The sequence below is a fragment of the Lepidochelys kempii genome, chromosome 22, assembly GCF_965140265.1.
Source record: "Lepidochelys kempii isolate rLepKem1 chromosome 22, rLepKem1.hap2, whole genome shotgun sequence".
In the NCBI taxonomy this organism is placed as follows: domain Eukaryota; kingdom Metazoa; phylum Chordata; order Testudines; family Cheloniidae; genus Lepidochelys; species Lepidochelys kempii.
The window spans coordinates 18128286-18148489 of NC_133277.1; the positions used below are offsets into that span (position 1 = coordinate 18128286).

The 20204-nt window shown below is 55.8% G+C and overlaps 2 protein-coding genes across 3 annotated transcripts in view; one reads left to right on the forward strand and one right to left on the reverse strand.

Moving 5' to 3' along the window:
* The first annotated feature begins 1000 nt into the window (after positions 1-1000).
* Positions 1001-12232, forward strand: TAGLN (transgelin). The gene is made up of 5 exons (XM_073321066.1): positions 1001-1106; positions 9403-9602; positions 9711-9888; positions 10730-10832; positions 11481-12232. The coding sequence occupies exons 2-5, from the start codon at positions 9423-9425 to the stop codon at positions 11623-11625; spliced, it is 606 nt and encodes a 201-aa protein (XP_073177167.1). The 5' UTR covers positions 1001-1106; positions 9403-9422; the 3' UTR covers positions 11626-12232.
* A 145-nt stretch (positions 12233-12377) lies between these two features.
* PCSK7 (proprotein convertase subtilisin/kexin type 7) overlaps positions 12378-20204 on the reverse strand; it is a 56430-nt gene continuing 48603 nt past the window's right edge. For both annotated transcript variants that reach the window (XM_073321063.1, XM_073321065.1), the window contains exons 14-16: positions 19539-19632; positions 18025-18142; positions 12378-16815 (exon numbers count right to left, since the gene is read on the reverse strand). In XM_073321063.1, coding sequence (XP_073177164.1) covers positions 16396-16815; positions 18025-18142; positions 19539-19632 — 632 coding nt within the window. In that variant the 3' untranslated portion in view covers positions 12378-16395. The remainder of the gene's footprint in view (positions 16816-18024; positions 18143-19538; positions 19633-20204) is intronic.

The window sequence follows — 20204 nt, forward strand, 5'->3', positions numbered from 1 at the left end:
CCATCTGTGGCCATTAACCCCTGGTGCACTCTGTAAGCAGTGAGGTGCTGGCCCTGGCCACCCAGCCCCATGCTTCCCGCCCCAGGTGACTTCCCTCCACGCCCCGTGGTACCCTGCACATACACCTGGCGATGCGGTCCTTCCCAAGCTGTTGAGTCACGTTGCCGGGCCCTATCAGGCAGCGGGTCACTCCCCGCTCAGCGGGGCTGGCATTCACTCCCTCTGTGAGGCCCGGGGCTGGCGAGCACGTGTAGCATTTGGGAAGCCACGGCAAAGGCCGACGTTCTCAAAAGCGGCCCCGTGGCTTCTGGCACCTCTATTTTTGCATGTGCAACTGGAGACCCAGGGTTGTGCCTGGGATGGGGGTGCTCTGCAGTTCTGAAAACAGGCCCCACGGTGTCCCCTACCAGGCACCCAGCAGTGAAGGCCCCCGAAATCAGAGTCTTGGCCTCAGGGGCTATCAGCCTGTGAAACAGCCTTGGTGTGGGGGGAAATGACCGGGGTTATTAGGTGCAGGAGCAGGGAAGGCTTCTCTATAAAAATGGAGAAGGTGATTTGCTGAAAAGCCGGCCACGCGCTCGCACAGCCCACTGCCATCCCAGGGCTGCTTGGCTTGTCCCCTGGCTGCTGCAGGCAGGCTCTCTGGGAAGCTTTGCTCACAAACCTCTAGCCCTGCCGATGATGGGGAATGTGAGCACACGGGAAAACCAGCCATGAAGTCAGGGACAAAAACCTCCCTGTACATTCACCAGGAGCCTGGTGAGCTTCTGTCTATAAAAGGACTTACTCCATCAGATCCCAGGACCCTGCTTTGTCCCAGCCCGAAAACCATTCGCTCCAGGCATGTGGGGAATGCTTCCCGCAGACTCTTCAGTCACTGTCTTTCGGAGTCTTTCCCCAAATATGGTGCCTGGGCGCAGGGTCATTGCTGTGATGAGGGGCCTGGCCTCTCACACAGAGGGGCGGGGTGGGGCTGGCGGGGTGGGGCCCGGAGGGGGTGCTGGTGACATCACTGTGCTCCGAACTGGCCTTTTAGCACAAGGGCCAGCCTCCAGCGTCGGCAGATCCCAGCCTCCCGGCAGAGCCTCCTCCGCGAGCATCTTCTTGTAAGTGCATCCTAGAGCCTCCGGCTGCGAGCCTGGAGGGGGGCGGCCGGGGGGGGCGCAGGGCAAAGGAGAGGGCAGGCGGAGCCGGTGCTTGCTTTCCTGGCTAAACCGAGCCAGCAGGGTGGGAGGCTGGGGACAGCAGCCCTGCTCTGGGCTCTCTCCTTGCCGGGGGCTCGAAGGGGAGAGGAACTTTCCTTTGGAAAGCCTGCCAGAAGGGCCTTTGATTCCCCGGTGGGCTCCTGGGGCTCGCCGACGCGGGGCTGCCCCCTGTGAACTTTCCCCTCTCCCGCGTCTGCTAAACTGGCAGGTGGGCGGTTGTTGCCGGGTCTGTCCCCCCCGGGCTGAGCTGTCCCAGCCAGAGGCCGAACTGCGAGGGGGGACGCCGGAGGGTACATTGGCGCTGGGCGGGGGGTCCCAAGCCCACCCAGCCAGCTGCTCGGCTCGATGCTTTCCGCGAGCCGCGGTGCAGGAGCGCACAGCTCCCCCCGGGCCTGGAGCTCAGCCTTGCAAGAGGAAGGAAGACGGTTCCCCCCGCCCCGGTTCTTGTTTTAAACACTGAAGTTATTTCTGCACCTCCCACGGCGCGGGCCCCGGCTGGGGCTGGGGCCGGGGCCGGGGCTGGGGCTGCGTTGGGCCCTTGCCATGCCCCGTGATGTGCTCGCGGGGGGTCTGTGTGGGGCGCGGGGCCGCCGCAGCTCCTGGGGCGTCGCCAGCAGGAAAGGGGTGACATGGATCCTGCCGGGGCTGGACGGATTTTCTGAAGCCGACTGGAAATGCTGCACGGGTGGGGGTCAGGGATGCTCGGGGCTTGCAAGAGCTCGGCTGGACGCTGTGTCCCGTTCCCACGGACTGGCCATCACAAGAGGGTCAGGGCCCAGGCGCTGTGGGGTGGGGAGCTCAGCCCTTAGCGGTGCAGGGCCCAGCACCACATACGGCGCCTCTGAGGGGCTTTTAAAGAACAGAACATGATACAGGCCGCTTGTAAGAGCGACCTCAGGACACTGGCCGCAGAGAGTGCTGTGTCTGCTGACCCATTCCTTAGCAAAGGGGGCCCTCAGCCCCACATGGCAGTGGGGTTGGCTCCTTGCCCCATTGCAGGAGTGCATGTCCAGGGGAGCCTGGCGGCGGCCTCTTGTGGTGAAGCCATTTGGGCCCCAGAGAAAGGGCCCTGTGAGCAGAAGTGTCGGGAGCTGCAGTTTTCACACAGAGGCGTTGAAACAGTCTGGCGCCTGTTCCTGTCCTGTGAAGTGGCCAGCCTGGTGATGGGAAATCCCCGAAATTCCTAGAAATGTCCAGTCCGGCCCTTGCCTTTCAGCCATGTTCTGGGGGCGGGAGGAGGTAGCAAGGGCCTTAAGTGTCTTATGCCAGTTTTGATCTCCTCAACAGAGGGTGGATGTGGGGCTGGTTCCATCCTGGGGGCAGGTGCATGCTGGAAATGCCCACCTGCCTGCAGAGCTGCTGGCTGCGTTGCATCACAGAAGAGACTGCAGAGCCCCACACAGCCCTGCTCCCTGCAGAATCCTGCCCACATGGCAGCATGGCCGGGGGGGGGGGGGGGGGCTGAGCTGTCTCTGGGTGCATTGCTCCAAGGGGGTAACCAGATTGCCTGTAAAACCTGCCAGTGTGTGCAGCGGGTGCTAGCCAGGGAGTCTGCTCTGTGCAGGCCCCACTGGGAGGGATCGGGCTTGTACACTCCCCTCCAGCCTGGTCTGTGATGAGACTGGCATCCTGTAGGACTCTCCCTGTGCTGGGGGCCAACAGGAAACACCTGCCCCCAGGGCAAATCCCTGGGACCTAATGAGCAGCCGGAGCCTGTAGACCTGCAGCCAGTGAATGTTTTGGAATCGTGTCTGCTTAGGTAATTGGAAAGGGGTTAAAGTCCAGGGCTGGCTGTTCCCCATCCACCTTGTAGCATCCCACGCTGGCCAGGACCCTGGTTCTCTGATGACCTAGGTTCTTCTACAAGCCACATTTTAGAGCTGCCCAGCCCTGGAGTCCCTGGGTGGGGCCTGTTTTGCACGAGGCCAGGCTGGATCCTAGTGGTCTCTCCTGGTCTGAGGTCTGTGAATCTGTCACTCCCAGTGTGACAAGATGCTGCTTGCCCTGTGGGATGTACAGGGACCAGGCGGATGTTCAGGATGCAGGTAAACTCATAGACACAGAAGTGGCTGCCCGCTGGAGCAGGGGCAAGTTTCCTAGGCTGGCGCCCAGACAGGATGGGCCGATTTGTTAATGCACTGGGTTTCTCCTTAGCAGGCGATAATTAGCTTCCTGAAGCAGTGAAGTCTGGCCTTGATGGCTAGGTTCTCCACTGCTTATCTAGGGGCACTCACCCCAGGCAGCGAGAGGCTGCTGTCCGCTTGCCGAGCAGAGCTAGTGGGATCTCTGCACACTGACAGCTCAGGTGTGGGTATTTCTTACTCCCTGTCTCCACCTGGTGTATTAGCAGATCTCTCCATTTCACCTGGGAGCTGGAGCCCCAGCGATCCCAAGTGCCATTGCATGCACCCCTCCCTCTTTGCCCCACACAAATTGGGACCAGGTCAATCCAGAGGGGCACCTTCCAGGCATGGGCAGCGGTGGAATTTGAATAGACTGTTCCGAGCGGCTGCCGTGTGAAGACAAAGGGGGCTCCCGGGCTGGGGCCTGAGCTGGTTTATTTACTGACAGTGTCAAGCTGAGGGTTACTTGTGCCTCTTGCGGCATGAATTCCCCGGGGAGACAGAAACTGGCCATAATCGTTGTTGCATGAGAGAAGCTCAGAGGGAAGAGCAAGAGACTGTGGCTGGGTTTTCGAGAGTGCTCAGTACTGGCCACGCTCAGCTGCATTGCAGCCAACAGGAGTTTGACCAGCGACTTGCATGGAAGCAGAGTGAAGCCAACCCTGAGCACTTCAGAAAGTCCCACTCTCCTGCTGCTGTACCCCTGACGGTTCCATAGTCACCTGGTAACCAGGGGCCTGACTGTGCTCAGCGAGGCCGGGGCAGCTGGGCTGACACCAGGGGGTCGTGTGGGTGTTGCTGGGAGCAGGCTCAGGCTCAGGCTCTGGCAGTGTGGAGCTCAAAGGGACAAATCCATCCCTGGTGCATCTCCACCAGTGCCAGCCAAGTTGCATGGGGAGAACTCTAGCCCTGGGCCTTTATTTCAGGTTTCGGCCACCCAGACATGCTGCTTGGCTGGGCCCAGAAGGGTCCATTACCTACTGGCCACCGACTGGCCGCTGATGGCGGCATCTCGGAAAATGTCCTTCTCAGCTGTACCAACCCCTCCAGCCCCCCAGCTCACCGAGCCTTGAGCACTGCGTGCTGCAGGGCCCTGTGCTGAGGCAGCCTGCAGCCCCCAGAACCAGCCCCAGATCCAGCCAGGTAGCCGCAGAGCAGCGTTGGCAGCTGCCAGCTCTCGCCACTGTGCTGCAAGTCTGCCATAGCTGGTGTTTTCCTTACGACCCCAGCTCCTTGAGTCCTGGAGCCAGGAGAACCCAAGCTGCGCAGCATCATGGTTGCAAAGAAAAGCTAGAGTCTGTGAGCTGGGAGTATCCGAAGGGCTCAGAAACCAGACGGCAGAGGGCGAGGCCCAGCGTTGACCATTTCAACCATCTTGTGAGGGTTAGGCCAGTCTTGTGACTTCTGAGCCCGGTCTCCTGGAACGTCTGGGGTTGGCCAGGCTGAGTCACTGGGGGAGAGCACCCAAAAGTGGAGGCTAGGAAGAGCCGTCTCTAGCCATGTCCGTCTGGCTGGGACCTGCCAAATCCTAGGGGATCTGTGGTGCTGACACTGCGGGGTAGCTGGGAGACTACAGGATGCGGCTAACACCTGGCCCTAATCAGCACTCTTTCAAAGGAGCCAGCTCTTGCCCCTGTGTGTGAGATCGGGGTGCTGTCTATGAGCCAGTAGCCTTCTGGGCCTCTGGAAGCCCCAATGCGTGGCCAGCTTAGACCTGGGCTGGGCAGTGCCTGGATGGAGTGATGCTGCCTTGGCGAGTGGGAGAGGATGGGGCAGGACCCACTAGGGCGTCTCCTCTCTGCATGGGAGCCAGGCACTGACCATCCTCTGGGCAGCCAGTTCAGTTTAGCCACCGCCCCAGCTGGCAGAGCTTCCCTCGCATGCACACGGGCTGCTACCTGCCATCTTGTCCTGGGGGATGCCCTTACATGGTAATCAGCACGGATCCCACTGGTGGCTCCATGCGGCCCGACGTGCTGCCTCTTGAGTTTGCAGAGCTCATGCCAGTGACTGCCCTGCCCGGGGCTCTCAGCAGGAGCTGGGGCTGCTCTCCTCCTGGGAACGGGCGCCTGGTGCTGCAGAACTGCGCTCTGCCGTCACCACTTCTGTGTGAGCCTTTCCGATAAGCGCAGTCAGAGCAGGGGGATCCCGCCCTTCCCGATCACCCGCTGGGAGCAGGCCGCACGCTCCCGAGCGCTGGGTGTCTCTGGCTAGCTGTGCCATCACACAGAGCACTGCCCCAGTCACAGGGCAAAGAGAGGGGACTCAGAAGAAATACAGCCAAGCCCCCTGAGCCCAGGTTACATTCAGAAAAGAGGAAGCTGGGAGGGGCAGAAGTGAAAAGAAGGGGCCAAAACCCAGGGAAGGGCTAGGAGTGGTGTAGAGAGGTTCCCACTCTACCTGTGGTACTTAGGTGGCCCCATCACTGTAGTATCTGAGCGCCTCACATCACAGCCGCTCGGTGAGGTACAGCAGTGCTGTTATCCCCATTGTACAGGTGGGGCACTGAGGCACAGAGAGACTCGCAGCCAGATTTTCAATGGTATTTAGGCACCTAGAAGACTAGGTGCTTTGTAAACCCCACTAGATGCCTAGCTACATCTTTGAGTGCCTAAAAACCTTTGAGATGCTGTCCCTAAAGCACTGCCCTGAGGTCATACAGAAAGTCCCTGGGGCACCGGGGATGTAAAACCCAGGGCCAGCTCCCCATCCACTGGACCAGCCTTTCTCTCTGCTGCATGCTGCAAAAAGAAGGACTCTGGTGGATGGGAGCAAAGCCAAAGTGGTCAGTTCTCTGGGACGCCAGCAATTGGTCCCAGGGGATTGGGAAAGAGGTCATGGTTGACAGTATGAAAAGCAGCACAGAGGTCAGGAAAAATGAAGAAAGAAAGAGAATGAGGGGAGCACTTACCTGCCAATGGGTGGCAGGTTCTGCCCCAGGCTGAGCTGTACAGTAATGCTACTGCGCAATTTTAGATTTTAACTGAAAACCATTTTGTTTTGTCATTTTTTTTTGTTCTGAGTTTGAGAAAAGGAAGGAATGAGAAAGTGTCGTCTGAGTATCAGATGTGATTATACATCAAATTCTTAGGGTTTCAGCTGTATTGAGACCAGTTCCAGAACAAAAAACAGAAATTGCATGCACAGAGTCCATAAAGTCAACCATTACTGTCATGATTTGCATAATTCACTGGGCATGATCTGGGCACTCAGCGCTGTTCAGAATATATCAGAAAATGTGGTCCCTGAGGCAATGCATAGAAGATGTGTAACTGTGGATATGAAGTGTACAGTTATTGACCACACATGTTATCACATGGTCACTGTGATGTTTATGTCTATGAGTGGAGACACTGATGGCAAGAGAAGTTTTTAAGGACTAGAAGATTTGACCCTCCAACTTTCTTTCAAGAAGAAGAGCTGCCAAGAGCTCCTGTGCCTGTTTATTTTCCTTTCCTGCCAGCAGGGGCCCTGATATACCTCAGAAGTCTCAATTTTCCCCCCAACTTTAAAATGTTGAATTTTCTTGGTGTTTGATTTAAAATATGCTCCTGTGAAAACTGCAACTCAATCACTGGAGTGTTGTGTTTTCAGAGCCTTCTGGAAAGGAACGAGCCTTTAAACAGAAGTGTAAACAGTGTTGCCAACTCTCATGATTTTGTCATGAGTCTCATGATAATTATTGTTTTCCTTAAAGCCCCAGCTCCTGGAGTCAGGTGATATGTGATGATTTCAGCCTTCATTCTGAAAGAAAAATGACGTTTCTAGCCCTTGTGGCTGTGGCGAAAGCTTCAAAATGACCCCAGTGCACCTTAAAAGCTCAAAAAGCAGAATGTAAATAAAAAATACCCCAAATCTATTTTTATATAATCTCATTATTTTAAAGCCCATCTCATGATTTTTGGTGAGCCTGATTAGTGGTTTTTGAACATTTGGGGTTGGCCACACTGTGAAAGTGACTTGAAAGCATCACTTTCACTCCTGTTAAAAGTCATTTTCTAGTCTATTATTTGTAGTGGGGTAACAACCCCTAGAGCCCCAGGCAGGTGCAGTATAAACTTCTCGTGGGGCCTTGTTGCCCTAATAGGATGTTTCCAAAAGTTAAAGGATCTATTCCAAGCTTGATGAACTGCAAAAAAGTGATAGCAAGTCATCTAGGGTTTTTCTACAATTGTTTCAATTGTTGTATTCAAGAGTTAGTAACAAAGTAAGAACAAACGTTAATTTTTAAAATCTAACCAGTGTCCCTTAAATTAATTGACACAAGCTGTCAGAAAAATATTAGAGCTGAGTGGGTCTAATATTTATTTAATTTTCTTTCTTTATATAGGAATTAGAAATTATCTGCCAGGAATACTGTATCTAAGGTATTATCTGCAAAAAAACAAGAACATTTTCAGGTGCCCAAGTGGCCTTTGGAATCACTGTTAAAGTTGTCCCTCCATCACCACCACCAAAATCTAAAGTGTCGCCCCTGGGTTCAAAAACGAACAAGATAAGTTCTTAGAGGATAGGTCCTTCAGGGCAGGAGCTTCAGGGTGAGTGCAGGGTGGGCTTCCTTTGCAATTTGTCATCTTCCCCATCCCGGGACAGGAGCCAGTCCACTTTCACCACTGGAGGCATGCAGCTTTGGAGGGATCCTGTCACGAGCCAATAGAAAGGAGCGGGTGAAATTCTCCTCCAAGAGAGGAGGATGCTAAAGCAGAATGCCCCATTCCTGGATCAGTCTAGTCCAGGTGCCTGTAAGCGGCTGCACCATGCAGCTCCTAGGCTGTGTTTGGCTCCACGGGGGATTGAGAGCAATGGCAAACAGAGCTGGGGGCCACGTCCCGCTGGGCAATGTTGCTCTGCATGTTAAACAGCTACTGCATTCTGTGTTGGGGGAGGAGGGGTGCTGCAGCTCAGTGGGGGTGGGGGTGCAGTGATCCCTCTATAGCGTTTGTGTGTCAGTTTGTCAGCACGGTGCTTTGGGCCCCTGGGTGTGGGAGGTTTGGTCGGAAGGTAGGATGGATTGTGTTCACACCACCCAGCCGTGTGGAATGGAGTCGAGAGCACCTGGCCTGGATCTGGGCCGGCAGTTACGTACAGCAGCATCACAGACTGGGAGCTGAAGTCGTGGACCTCCACACGGGAGCAAGTCCATGAGTTCAGCTCCTGGGGGACCTCTCCTCTGCAAACAGTTTGGTTTTATTTGAGCACAGGGCAGTGGTACACCCCAGCCCAAATCAGAACCTTGCTGGGTAACATTGCATACCACGGATCTCTGCTGCTGACTGTGCTCAGTGCACTGGAGGGCACGAGACCATTGGTGGAAGCAGGGAGGACATAAATGTCAGGAGTCTGGCTTTGGGGAGGTTTTGCATCGCAACATGGAGTGGAGCCCTTTGGTGCTGTGCATAGCAGATCTCCTCTTGACCTGGACCCCCCTCATCCTCGCTAACTCACTCCAGAGGCTGTATTTAGCATTGGTGAATACCCACGTCTTCTCCAGCTCCTTTCCCACTCCAGAGCGCGGTGCCCAGCTGCAGTGTGTGCTAGTCGAGTGCCCCAGGAGTGTGCCAATGGGAATCGCCCGTGCGCACAGGTTCCCAGACTGAGCTCCATGGAGCACACGCTGGTGCTCTGCGGAGAGCGGGCTGGTGACACGGTTCTGCCTCCTCCTGCTGTCAAAACCACCAGCAGGGTCTTCCCACAGCCACGTCAGACACGTGCGACTGGTACGGGAGAACGTTCCCGTGATGGGGCGTGGGACGGCAGGTGCCCATGAGAGCTGGAACCCCCATTATTGCGTGGTGTGCAAAGGGCAGACTCTGAGAAGCAGTGCCCCTGAGAAGCAGCTCGGCAGGTGCCGGGGAGGGCAAAGAAAACTCGGGGTCCATTGTGTCTCCCAGATCCAGCTGCAGGACCTGAAATGGGAATTGGCTAGTAAGTGTGGGCAGCAAGTGGCCTCATGATGGGTGACCCTTGTCTCTGCTGCCTGTGAGGGTGCTCAGTGGGCAGGAGAGAGCCAACAGTGCAACCCAGCTTCTGTTTGCCATAGGCAGGGTTCACAGAACTTGCTCCCCATCCTCCAGGACTCATTCCATCAGTGAACATGGCAAACAAGGGACCCTCCTATGGGCTGAGCAGGGACGTGCAGTCCAAGATCGAGAAGAAGTATGATGATGAACTGGAAGAGCGCCTGGTGGAGTGGATCGTGGTCCAGTGCGGGGCTGGCGTGGGACGCCCTGAACGTGGCAGACTGGGGTTCCAGGTCTGGCTGAAGAATGGTATAGTAAGTGTGAATTGTTTGCCCCTTCTCTATGGCGGTGGCCATGCCATCTGTTGGCTCCCTTTGCACTGGGCCATTTAATGTTGAGTCTACCCTCTCCTTCGCTTGCAGGTGCTGAGTGAGCTGGTGAACAGCCTGTACCCAGAAGGCTCAAAGCCTGTGAAAATCCCCAAACCTCCTCCCACCATGGTCTTCAAACAGATGGAGCAGGTGGCCCAGTTCCTGAAGGCAGCTGAGGACTATGGTGTGGTGAAAACAGACATCTTCCAGACGGTCGACCTGTTTGAAGGTGAGGGTAGGAGGCTGGGTGCATCAGCTGGTCCTGCCCATGTGATGGGCAGATCCAGGCATGCATTACTATTTAATCACCTGTATTATTGTAGCCCCCAGGAGCCCCAGTCACTGACCAGAGCCCCACGGCACTAGGCGCTGTACATGTGCACAGAACAAAGAGCTGGTCCCTGTGCCTGGCGCTCACAATCCAAGTATAAACCAAAAGACATGAGATGGAGACAGACAGGGATGGGGGCATCCAAGGGAACAGTGAGCTGAAGTGTGGCGCTCCCTTTAGGAGCTGGGCTTCCTCCCTGAGCCCCTTCTTGGGGGGTAGACACCCCTTCCCCCAGGAACTGGGAGTGTAAATAGGGTAGGCCCTGCTGTGCCTGGTGCGTACTTGCTGCATAGGACTGACTAGCCCTTGCTGAGTGGTGGCTCACTTGCTAAGTTGCCAGCAGGTAACACGTTTGCCTCTTCGCAGGCGTGTTCGACAGCCAAATCCCAAAGAACACAACACATGCTGCAGAAGCTAATGGGGCCTGGGCTTCCCAGGCCCAGATCTCCGGGAGGCCGGAGCGCTGGGGTGTGCTGTGCTCCTGGACGCGCCAGGCGAGAGGTGGTGCTTTTGTGTCAGGGCACATGTCAGGGTGTGCTGCTGGGGGGAGGTGGTGAGAGCAGGTTCCTGGGGTCCGGGTACACCCCGGCACTGCGCTTCACCTCTTTGTGCCCCTCCCTGAGCGAGGCGCCCCCAGCTTCGTGGGTGGAGGAAAGCGTTCCATGTGGGTGCTGAGTTACACCCCACATGCACACAGAGGTTTCCGGCAGTCACGTAGGACGCACCCTTCCTTCTGCAGGCAAGGACATAGCGGCTGTGCAGAGAACAGTCATGGCCTTGGGCAGCCTGGCGGTCACGAAGAACGATGGACATTACCGCGGGGACCCCAACTGGTTTATGAAGTAAGCAGCAAAGTGTCCCTCCCCACAGCCCAGCCTCAGTGTCTCCTGCTGCTGGGGACAGGCCCTCGGGAGCAGAGGTGTAGGGGGTGGGGTCAATGCTAGCCCCTCCAAATGGGTGTCATGCCTCCTGGCTGGTAGCACAGGGTCTCTTGCCTTTCCCCTGCGTTCCAGCTGGGGGCTGTGTGCGGAGCTGGTCAAACCATCAGTTATCTGGGGCAGGAAACTTCAGTGGCTCTGTCCTTGATGAAATTTCCCACAGCCAAAAAATCTGTTTTGTCACAAAAAAGCACCAAGAAGTTGTCAGGTTTTGAACATCTGTTTTCTGTACAAAGTGTCAGGCTTTTCCCCTGCTCCCGCAAACGGAATGGAAGCAGGGACCTTTCCGTGAACACTCGGACGAAAAGCTGGTGGTTTTGGTCAGAACGACTCCCCAGTCAAAAAGTTTGGGCCAGCTCTAGTTCCAGGGAAAATCTCTGCACAAGCCCAGAGGTGTGCAGAGCCCAGCTGGGCTCGGGGGGAGGGGAAGGGAGGAAGGACACAACACCCCTCTCCCATCCCTGCTCTATCCCCTCCTGTCCATCAGCTGCGTCCCTTCAGGATGGGATGCACAGGACAGCAGGGGCCTGGAATGATTCTCTCCCTCTCCAGGAAATCGCAGGAGTACAAACGGGATTTCTCCGAAAGCCAGCTGAAGGAAGGGAAGAATGTGATTGGCTTGCAGATGGGCACCAACAAGGGGGCCTCGCAGGCTGGCATGACAGGCTATGGGCGGCCCCGGCAGATCATCAGTTAGATAGTCATGGAGAAGAGAAAACAAACCCCACCACAGGAACTGAGTCTTTAGCTCCCTCCTGACTAGAGCCCAACTGCAGCCAATGTGAATAGAGCCAGCGGAGCGCCAAAGGCCACCAGTTGGACCGAACACAAATCCATTGGTATTAATTTCGGTAACTTTTAAACAACACCTAACCCCAGCCCACAAGGCGATGCATGGAGTGAGGTGGGGAGACTCCCCCTCCCAAAGTATTTCTCTATAGGAGCAGCTTTATTTCAGCCACAAATATTGACCGCTTGCTCCATTTCCCAATGTCGCCTTTCCTCTCAGACCTTTGCATGTTCTCTGCTTCACTCCCCATGACTTAACTGTATTGTGAGCTAGATTTTTCTACTGTTTTATAGAGAGGGTTGTTACAAACATCCTACAATGTTACACCTTCCCCCAAGAAGGCTAAATTGGAAAGCACGTACCTGTAGCATACTTGGAATTACCCAGCCTTTCAATAAATCTTGCACAAGCAAAACCAAGTGCTTCTGTAAAGATCTATGCAAATGGGAAGGTAGTCAACTTAGCCTCTGTTTTGTACTTTATTTTTGTCAAAATTAAAAGAATTATGACTCTATTGCAGTTTGCTGAGGGTTTTTTTATTTTAAATTCTGACTAGCTCATCCTGGATTTTCAGTCTTGAGCACTCATAAAAACTCAAGATGAAAAGCAGCAAATGGTTTGAGTGAATGCAACAGAAAAGAGGGTGATGGCAAGTTGAATGTTTTTCTAAGAGCTGCTTTATTTCAAACAGGAATTAATGCAGGGAAATTCTATGGCCTGTGTTATGCACGTCAGGCTAGATGATTACAGTGGTCCCTGCTGGCTTTAAAATCTATGACTCAATGAAAACCCAAGTTCTCACCCCTACTGGGCAAACAGATGAGACTGATTTTGCAACCATGTGATTGTCCAGCAAAAGCAGGGCACTGATATCTTTAAAAGATACTTAAGACATTTAACACAAAGTTACTCCTCATTGTCCAAGCACTCAGAAGCTGGAAACAGAGAGCTTTGATTGTTGATTTTTCACCTTCTGGTTTGAATGAAGCAGCCTCGGCCAATGGCGCTTTTTGACCTGAGTTGCTGCTTTTTCTTTGTTTGGGTAATGAAGAAGCTTGGCTTGCTTACTCGTGTCTGCAGGGCCCTGGGCATGCCTGACAGAGTCAAAGAGCCAGCGCAGGGAACACGAGGCTGCAAAACCACGGCTTAGCTCAGTCAGCAGCAGTGGAAATACATGTAAAAAAACCCAACCCCCTCCCTCCATCAGAGTCCGTCAGTTCTGAAGTTAGGTCAGTGTTCGGCACTGACAACTCTTGGGGTGATGCTTGTCAGTTGTCCGAGGGACAGCACTTCACCAGGGCTGTCGCTAACAGCCAGCTGTGGTAACTAAGCAGTTGTCTGCCAGCTGTTTTGTGTATGGTTCTAAACAGGAAATAGCCATGCCAATGGCCATTTCTGGGCACAGTGAGGGATGAATGCCTCCTGACATGGCTCTGCTAGCCCCTTGCTAACAGCCAGAATGCTGAGAGACCCACCCATGCAGGCTGGGTTTGAGTGTCAGAGGTCCTGAACATAGTCCCAGGGACGTCCCCTGGCTCTGCGGGTGCTCAGCACCCCTGAAAATCAGGCCCTGCTGTCCTGAGATGACTAAGTCAGTCAAACCATGCTCCCCGCCACCCTGCCTGCTGGCAAGTGCCTGGTTACCTTGCTCTTCCGCTGTGGGGAGGGCTTGGAGTGCTCAGAGCAGGTTAACGACAAGCCAACTGGCACACAAAGATTTCGGCTACTAGTCTGGTTTTTAAAGACTTTATTTTGGAAAGCTGCACAAAAAGGCCTTTGCTGTTTCAAAAATAAAACCCCAAATCTTTAGAAAAACAAAAGCTCCCACTGTCTGTGATGGATTGCTGCAAAAACAACTAAAACCCCCAACCTGTCAACCCCAATGTTAACGCTTAAAATGCTCACCAGGAAAACCCATCAGGATTTAAAATCTGCTCCCTCAGCGTAGCTGACAGAGGAGCACTGTGCTAAGCAGCAGAGCGGGCCATGGCTGGAGACACAGGGTCCCCGTGACACGCTCATCCAGCCATGCAATGTATTGCTGGAATCGGGGTCCTGTCATCCTTGGAACACTCCAATGGCTTCCCCTCAAGCATCTGGAGGGGCACAGACCCTTCTGCACCCCACCTTCCTCTGGGCCCTGTCCTGGGAATCACAGACGCAGACAAGCTATAGCAACTAGACAGGGGGAAAGGCACCTTCTCTCTGCACTTGTGGGCCAACCAGCTGTGTTTGCTGCGAATGCCCTGTGTCAGGCCTCAATGTGCACACAAGGCCCAAGACAAACCAGGCCCTTTAATTTCCTCTAGCCAGACAATTGCTAATTTGTGAGAGGACGGGGTGAGCGTGGCGGCCGGAGCGGAACAGCAGGGAGAGGAAGGGGCAATTACTGCTGTTGGAAATGGGCAAACAGATTTTTTTGTCAGCATTTGGTCTACCTGGCTAATGTCAGCCAACTACTAAGAGAGCCAGAGGTGAAACAAGCGCAGTGCACGGAGACCACTGCTGCCAGCAGGCAGAGCCCAGAAAACACGGACAGCAGGGTAAGGCAGCTGGGTGAGGAAGGGGGAATGAAGACACCAGTCAGCCAAGCCAAGGCCACTAGATTTCGTATTGGCTAACACAGTCAACCAAGTGGCTACACACTGTGTAAAGGGCCTTCTCGCGCTGCAGGATGCCTTCACCCAGGCAGTTAAAGGGTCTCCTCCCAGGGAGGACCACTGCTTTAAGCAGGAGGCTTAGACACAGCCCAGGTCCTGAAGCGGCGATGCCACAGGCAGGCAAGAGGGAGGACAGCATCTTCAGAGCTTAAATGACAAACACCACCAGCCAAACTGTGGCTGTTGCTGGCTGAGCAGGGCCCCGGGGGTCGGCGTGAGAGCTTCCCCCTGCCCCTGTGCCATGAAAACAGGAACAAAGCCAAAGGGACACGATGCAAAGACAGATGGCTGGCCAGCACACCCTATGCTCACATGGCCCCTGCTGCCGTCCAGCTAACCCAACCATGTGCAGGGCTGGGGAACTCACAGCTGGTGCACGGCACTTCTGTCGGGGCAGGTGACTCTGCATGAAGCCTCACTCTGCCCCCTGCTAACAGGCTAAGGGCTCCCAGGATTTCAGACATTGCCCAGCACACTCCTGTGCAAGACCATGACTGCACAGGGGGAGGAACTCATGCACCTACCTGATGGCTGCCAGTGCCCTACCTCCCAGTAGGCTCTGGAAAGGGACAGCCTAGCTCTCGCCTTCCCAGCCTGCTGGTTACAGGCGGGCATGGCCGATCACCTCCCCAAGCCCTCATTTCTCAAGGCCCCCAATAGCTCAGGAGCACTCGCAGAGCCTGGGTGCTGACCCTTGGTTCGAGCTCTGGGAAGCATGAAGTGCACTGGGTACCAAACCCACCCCGAGCGAGCTGCCCAAGCCAGCTGGCATGGTGCCCATGCTGAGGACAAGAGACAGATGAGGCGTGGAGAGAGACAGCTGTGCGGCTGGACTCCCCTCTGGGTCAGAAAATCCAGCCCCAGATTCAGTGAAGTAACTAACCCTACAAGACCGAAGGGACTGTACAGCCGTTAACCTGGGGGCGGCCAGACAGGGCAGCCTGTGCAGTGCCACCTTTGTGTCCAATACAGCGTGTGGCCAGGCCATGATCCAGCTGGCTGAAGGGCTGGGCCCTTAGTCCCTGCAGGTCTGTAACTAAGGGAGTGACAGTCTCCTCAACTAATGCAGTTTGGGGCAGCCCCAGGGCTCCTGGCAAGGGGCTTGGGCCTGGGCAAAGTCTGGGGGTGCCTGCAGGACATGTAACCACTCCTGGGTGTAACCCCAGAGCATGAGCCAGAGAGTCACCAGGTCCAGAACCCAGGCTCTCCTCGCTGCACAATCACCCTGCATGACCCACCCCTGGCATCCGAGTACCGCAGCCGCGGGGCTGGGCTGCCGCTAATCCAACACTAAGGGCCTGTCCACTCTCCCAGGGCTGTCAGCCAGGAGTGACCCCACTGAAGGCAATGGAGATGCGCGGGGGTCAAACTGCTGAGAGGAGTCAAGCTGGGGCTCTCCCTAGGCAAATCCCCTCTGAGAGAATTCCTGAGGAGCCTTCCACCATCTCTGCCTTTCCCCCAGGGCTGCGCCCTGCCTGCAGAACGCATGTCGGGGAGGGCACCAGCCATAGGGTCTGGGGGCTGCCCTCATGGAAACCTTCTGGCTTCCCTCTCCACACCTGAAAGTGCCACTCCAAAGCCAGCCCCAGGAGAGCGCTCGGACTCACTGAGTGCACCATGCAGCAGTCAGGCCCTGGGGGGGGCACCTGGGAGATGAAAGGAAGCTCAGTTCAGCGGATGCTGGGTGCTCACGGGTAGGGAGCAGGAGCGCAGGGCCTAGGGCTGAGGAAGGAGGGAAGCCCCGAGTTTTGCCACTGGACAGACTCCATTATAAAATGAGTTAAGGCTTGTTTTGTTTATAAAAGGCAGGGAAACGGGCCTTTGCGATGGGGAATGTCGAGAGCAAGACGCTTGTCCATCCTCTCAGCCGTGGGCCTGTGTCATCCGAGCCACATCCAACGCCAACAACCCCCAAGTCAGCAGCGGCTCTGTGGGGGGGTTGGAAAGTCTCCCACACCCTGCACCCAGGGAAGGACAGGACCCAACATCACCCAGCATCCCAAGCTCTCGGCTCCTGCTAGCACATCTGCTGCTCCCTGTCTGCTGAGAGGAGTTCGGAGGCCAGGTCCCGGCCAAGATACGCTGAGCCTGAATGGATTGCTTCGTGAAAGCCTGCGGTTCGGCCATTGCTGTGCGGTTTGGGATCTTGGGGACTCCAGCTTCTCTCTTCCCCTAAGTTCTCTGGGGCCTCTGAGCTGGGCAGTGGATGCTCCAACTCCATCTCCACATCCTCCATGTCCTTCCCTGCATTGAGTGGGATGGACTCCATATCCATCCCATTCTCCACGTGCTTCTGCCGCCCAGCCCTGGGGTACCATTGGCAGGCAGGGAAGCTGCTGCACGTCAGATTGAAGACCACGTTGTTTCTGGACAGGGAAACCTCCAGCATGTAGTAGACAGTCCAGAAGACAGCAAAGCATCCCAGCAACATGAGCAGCTGGGGAGAGGGAGAGGAAAGAGGAAGGAGAAAACCCCATTAGAAACCAAAGCCTCCTATTGAAACCCAAGAGCTAGTCTCTCCTACCCTCTCTCAACCCCAGTGGAAGCTGTGTGCCATGCCAGCTGGCCTGAGAGGGGAGAGAGTCCAAGGATGGGCCTCAAACATGCCTGCACCTCCTTCAAGGCCTTGTGTTTGCTGCAAAGGAGGATAGCTTTGTTTCCTGATAGGATTTGTAACCTGCATGGGGCCAGCTGGCTCCCTTCCTCTCAGGGACACCTGGTTTAGCCGAGGAGCAGCCTGAGCTCAGTGGAGTGGCTGGGCTCCAGGACGGGACCTGGGGAAGAAGCCTTGTCTCTCTGGACAGCAATCCCTCAAGCCAGCAAAGGAACAGCGCACGTGAGATCGCCAGGGAGTTGCGTTCCAAACTTGCCCAGTAGGGTGGGGGCTGCAAAGTGGGGCCCGTGTGTTAATGTTGGGGGGAGAGAAACCTCAGACATGCCGGAAATCCCTCTCCCCGCTGCGTGGCATGGGAAAGCAGAACTGGGCAGAGCTAGCCCTTTAGGAGAACAGTGAATGGACGGAGATCGTGGGCAGGGCGAAAGGAGCTGCTGTGTGGGATTTGCTCACAAGGCCCAGGGAGGAGGCAGATGCCCAAAGGGCCGGACCAGGGCAGCGTTCACAGTGACTGTCACTGTGCGGATAGCCCCTGGCCTGCCAGCCTGGCTTTGCTCCCAGCCCATCTTCTGCAGGCTGCTGGCCGCCATTTCAGTGCCAACAAGCAGGGTCGATGGGAACGTTCAGTGTCCCCGCGTAGAATGCAACATAGCGAGTGCCAGTGGTGGGGACCCTCCCTCTGGGTACAGAGGAGTTCGGGCTCCAAGGCCTTGGCCCTTGGCCTTCTGCTGAGACTGCCAGCGGGGCCAGGCAGTTCATGCCAAAGGTGTGTTCATGGCTCTTGCCGCGTGGGTCCGGGTACGGTGGGAACTGGGCTGAGACATGCCCTGCCCCCCAACTCATTCCAGCAACCAGCAGTCAAGTATTAAGTACTCTGGCTCTCTGCTGACTTGGACAGGACAGGAATTGGTGCCCCAGAGGACAAGCTCCAGATTCCACTGCTGCCCCCTTGAGCCATCCGGTCCCCAAATCAGCTCCCCAAAGCAAAGATGGGCCCCTGGTGTACGCCCTGGCAGGCCCTGCAGGCTTTACCTTGAGGGTGTTAGCTGTGATGGTGTACGGCTCCTCCTCGGTGATCTCCAGCCCTGGAGGGCATGGCAGGGACTCCCCACGGCTCAAATACTGGCCACTCATGGCGTCCTCCACCAGCCTGAAGCCAAGACACACATTCAATTAACTGCACCCAGACAGGCCCCAGAGGCGAACCATCAGGGAAGAGGGCTGAGGAACACAGAGCTAGGGATGGGATGGAATGGTCCCAGCACGCGGGATCCCCTGGGCCTGCCCGGGGAGGGGCGGTCAGAGCCGGAGACAGTCCGGGGCGGGGCGGGGCGGGGGGTTTGTAACGGAGGCTGAGGAGAAGAGTTGATTGTATCCCCCTTGTTTCAGCTAGTATAGGGAATGGCTGCTGGCTCCAGCACAGCCATATGCTGGCTGTAGCAGGCCCTGAGGAGCAGGATGGGCTGTCTCTCTCTCAGATTCCCCTGCTCCTGTTTGTCCCATCTGGCCATGGGCCAGTAACACATATACAACCAAGAGACAAAGAGGACTGATGCGAGAAGAGAGGATGTATGGACACACAGGTTTTTACCAGCAAGCAGGAGACCATCCCAGGGGCCCTGACCTGTGGGTTAGGAAAGCAGGTTTCCTCTCCTCCTGGGGTCGAATTTTGCTCAGGTCTAAGCTCCTAGAAGAGACACCAGCCCTGCAGGGAGGTGCTCTGCCCCCATCAGAGCATTTGCTGGCTTTGATCTCCTCAACACTCAGAATTAAGCACTGGCAGCTCCCAGGGACTATCTGTGCCCCCCTCAGCAGCCAGAATGCATGTTTGGTAATGAGTCTGACAGGCAGCAGGAGAGTTAAAGGAAAAGATATTTGAATTGATCAAAATACGTGATTTGTCACCTATCCACCAGCCTAAAGCCCTCCACGCTGCTCCTTAATCTGGCCCTGGAGGCCAGGCTGTCTGTGAGGGCCTTGTGCACCCCAGGACTTGCCAGGCAGAATTGGATCATATGCTGGATCCATTCAGCAGCCAGAAAGTTCCCATGCGCAGCCAGCCAAATCACCCAGCAGATCATTCAATGGGACCAGCTGCAGGCCCTAGCCCAGTGAGTCCTGACTCCATCTCCTGGCTGATACAACCCCCGCTCCTGCTTCCTCTCACCAGGAAATGGTCCCAGGTTCAATTGTGAGTTTCTTTACGTTCAGCACCCCAGACCAGCCTCTGCGGTACTTACAGACACTGCTGCAAGCCAAAGGGCAGCAGCTCGGATATCTGAGGCGATAAAGAAATCAGACTCCCCCTCTCTTTAGACCTGAATTTCCCTTCATTTCACAGAGCCCTGGGGCTCTCTCCCTGGGAGCTAGGCTTACAGCAACCCTCATCAGAAATGCCAAGCTGCACACTGAGCGGCTAGGAATAGATTCCATGCAGCTCCCTCTGCCTCATTTGATGCTTCCTGGGCCATGGCTGTTTGACCTGTTCGCATACGAAAACCCTGCTGCCTGGCCTCACAGTGCCTTTGTGAAAGCGGGTCCCGTACCTTTGCCGTTCCCTCATCTCCGCCGTAGTCCACGAAGAGCCGTAAAGCGTCAGCTGCCACTGCTTCAATGTCCCTGTCTTCAGTGTCTCATCCCCTGGAAAAGCAAACGGAGACTTGGGTCCACATGGCACCTGCTGCTGCAGCGTACCAAAGAAATCGGCATTCCTGCTTGCAAACACAGCCAGGGCCTCTCCACGCAGACACAGCCTGCCTGCAGAACGGGGGAAGGGAACCCTTTGTGCCTCCTAGCCTGGGAAAGAATCAATGTTTTCGGGATTGTTCTGTAATCTATGGGCCGGAGCATGTGGTGGGCACATGGTCTCAGCAGCAGCTGGGTGGCACATAAATGACTGCTCCCCTCACAACTCATGGGAAGGCCCACAGCACAGCGTCCAGATAACGCACATCTGTGCCCACATCAGACTGAAAATGCGCTGCCAGGCTCTAGACCCAGCAGCTCTGCCAGCAATAAAGCAGGTCCTAAGCAGGGAGAGACCTTGGGGGCACAGCCAACCCAGCCATCCTGCTCTGGAGGCCTGGGCTCCAGTCGGACTCAGGCCCCGACTAGCCTCAGCCTAGCCCAGCCCAAAGTGAGCACAGCCCCTCCCCACAGTTAGCAGCCTCTGTCTGCACTGGAGAGGCCCTAGCCTGGATGAGCAGGAGGTG